Source organism: Trachymyrmex septentrionalis, unplaced genomic scaffold, assembly GCF_001594115.1.
Source record: "Trachymyrmex septentrionalis isolate Tsep2-gDNA-1 unplaced genomic scaffold, Tsep1.0 scaffold6, whole genome shotgun sequence".
Taxonomy (NCBI): Eukaryota; Metazoa; Arthropoda; class Insecta; order Hymenoptera; family Formicidae; genus Trachymyrmex; species Trachymyrmex septentrionalis.
In genome coordinates, this window is record NW_017305778.1 from 3,077,808 (window position 1) to 3,080,090 (window position 2,283).

The 2,283-nt window shown below is 32.1% G+C and overlaps 1 protein-coding gene across 1 annotated transcript in view; it reads right to left on the reverse strand.

Moving 5' to 3' along the window:
- Positions 1–2,283, reverse strand: part of LOC108752322 (uncharacterized family 31 glucosidase KIAA1161) — a 17,039-nt gene that overhangs the window by 12,579 nt on the left and 2,177 nt on the right. The window contains exon 2 of the mRNA XM_018493091.1: positions 131–414. Coding sequence (XP_018348593.1) covers positions 131–414 — 284 coding nt within the window. The remainder of the gene's footprint in view (positions 1–130; positions 415–2,283) is intronic.

A 2,283-nucleotide genomic window follows, 5' to 3' on the forward strand; every position in this document is an offset into this window, starting at 1 on the left:
TATTTTATTCGTCAAAAGAGTATTCATATTACAAAATTTCATTTGTACCGAGTGATAATAATTTATATATAAATTCAATTTTTTATTTATTATTTACATATTTACATATTTGATAGAAAATTGTAGATACCTTCCTGGTGAAGACCAAGGATCCAACCAGATGGGATCGATTAACGTCGATTCCTCGGGTTTAACGGAGTTGACGTGATCGGTGGAACCAGTACCAGGTTTGTACCAGGGTGACGGTGTCTTGAGGGCCCTGCCTAAGGTCGACCACTCCTGATTGGTACTCTCGTCTTGATTAGAAGGTGATGGTAAGACACACAGGGAGACGCCCCGTCGTTCAGCCAGTCCGATCGGATCAACACTGGCTACCTTCACGTCCCAAGGATTGACGATGGATAGCAGCACTTTCTGCGTCGTAGAACAGAGACGGGATGATGATCACAGAGATCTGGGAAGTGTGGGAGAGGCGGAACGCGAGAATGATGATCGCTGGAGCCGTCTGTATGAGTAGACTCGTTAAGTCTCGTTAAAGTTATCCGCGGTAAATGCGATCTCTCTCTCTCTCTTTCTCTTTCTCTCTTTTTCTGTTTGCATCTGATTCCGATCGGGACGAAAGCTGCCTCCCAATTATAAAAGCCCATTCGTGAGAAAGATACACACATCAACATGAGAAATTTGAAAATTATCTCGAGCAATTTTTTTCGCGGAAAAAAGATCTGATTCCTCTGGAGTAATTAATTATTAATTAGTTGGAATTTTTCAGTGACTTGGTAGAAATATGGCAAAATATATAAAGAATAAAATTATAAAGGATCCTGCACCAATTATATGGAAAATATAGAGTCCCGGTGAAATGACTTAATTTTTATACATACAATGTAATTTATAAAGTTGTAAAGAGAGGGTATTATAAACACAATTCAATAACGGGTGCTTTCTATTTGGTGATACAAGTTGATACAAGTGTTTTTCTATCTTTGTTACTCTCTGAATATCAAGAAAGATGGAATGGTGTTTGTGTCGATTTGTGTCACTAAATGGAAAGTAGAGAAGTATTATGGCCAGTGTATATATTGTGGGCTTCCTTAATATCTTCACTATTATATAACGAATCTTAATGATAACTTATGGAATTATTTGTTCAGTAGCACCGTTACACTATCATGCTAATATACCAATATTCATTATAACATACTAATACCAAGCCAACACTTATTATAATGCATTTTTACTTTCAAGTATTTCGAAACGTTTTTGAGGTACATTTCAGCTTTTAATTATACCTACTTCCTCATTTTTCTTAAACTTGAGTATATTATTACGCGAATATATATATATATATATTTTTTTTTAGTATGTTGTTTGTTATTTAATATTTTATTTGACTGTATATATATTGAGTTGTGCAAATTTAAATAATAGCATTACATTTTGCTAATGTGGCCCTCTATGGGTATTGATTACTCACGATCTTTTTTTTGAGGTTTTCATATAAAAATAATTATTTGATTGTAGCTCCACTGTTAATCTATAGTTTATATTACGTATACTATTTTTAGTACTGAGATTTTTAGTACTGAGCATCTTATATGCAGAAGTTATGTGAATGTACTTACATTTATTTGAATACATTCTAAAATGTATTATTTTTTTGTTAATTTTGTGACCAAATACTGTTTCCTAAACAAATTTTTTTCTAAACAAGGCTATTTTTATAGAAGACCACATTACTACTCATGTTTTTCTTCAAGTCATTATGGTAATGTCGCCACATTTTTATTAACAATGTTCTAACTAATAAATATTTCGTAACTTTGAGTCTAGAATCGATTCGATTTTAACGAATGTAATTGTTAAGTTTTAAACTTAAATATTGATTATTAATGAAGTTATTGTGTAAAATGTAACTGGGATGCCAATAATATCACCTTCTCTTCTATTCATATGGAAAAAAGCACTAAAAACTTTACCGATTTAGCAAATCTACGGTTGTTATATATACGACAGTCAGTTTTTTTATGTCGAAGCAAAGTTAACAGTTGAATAACATTAGCGATTCGTTAAACTATCAAATCTTCTTAGTTATAGATGTTGGAATTCGTGCAGTAAATTGTAGCTTTTCTGTACCATCCAATATATTTTTTTCCATGCATTAAATCATTTTTGAGCTATGTATTAAAGATGTAAAATTTGAACTCACAGAATACCTTTGATTATTCAGAAACTATCCATTATTGAGTTTCTATGACATCTTTTGTTCATCACAATATGAATCTA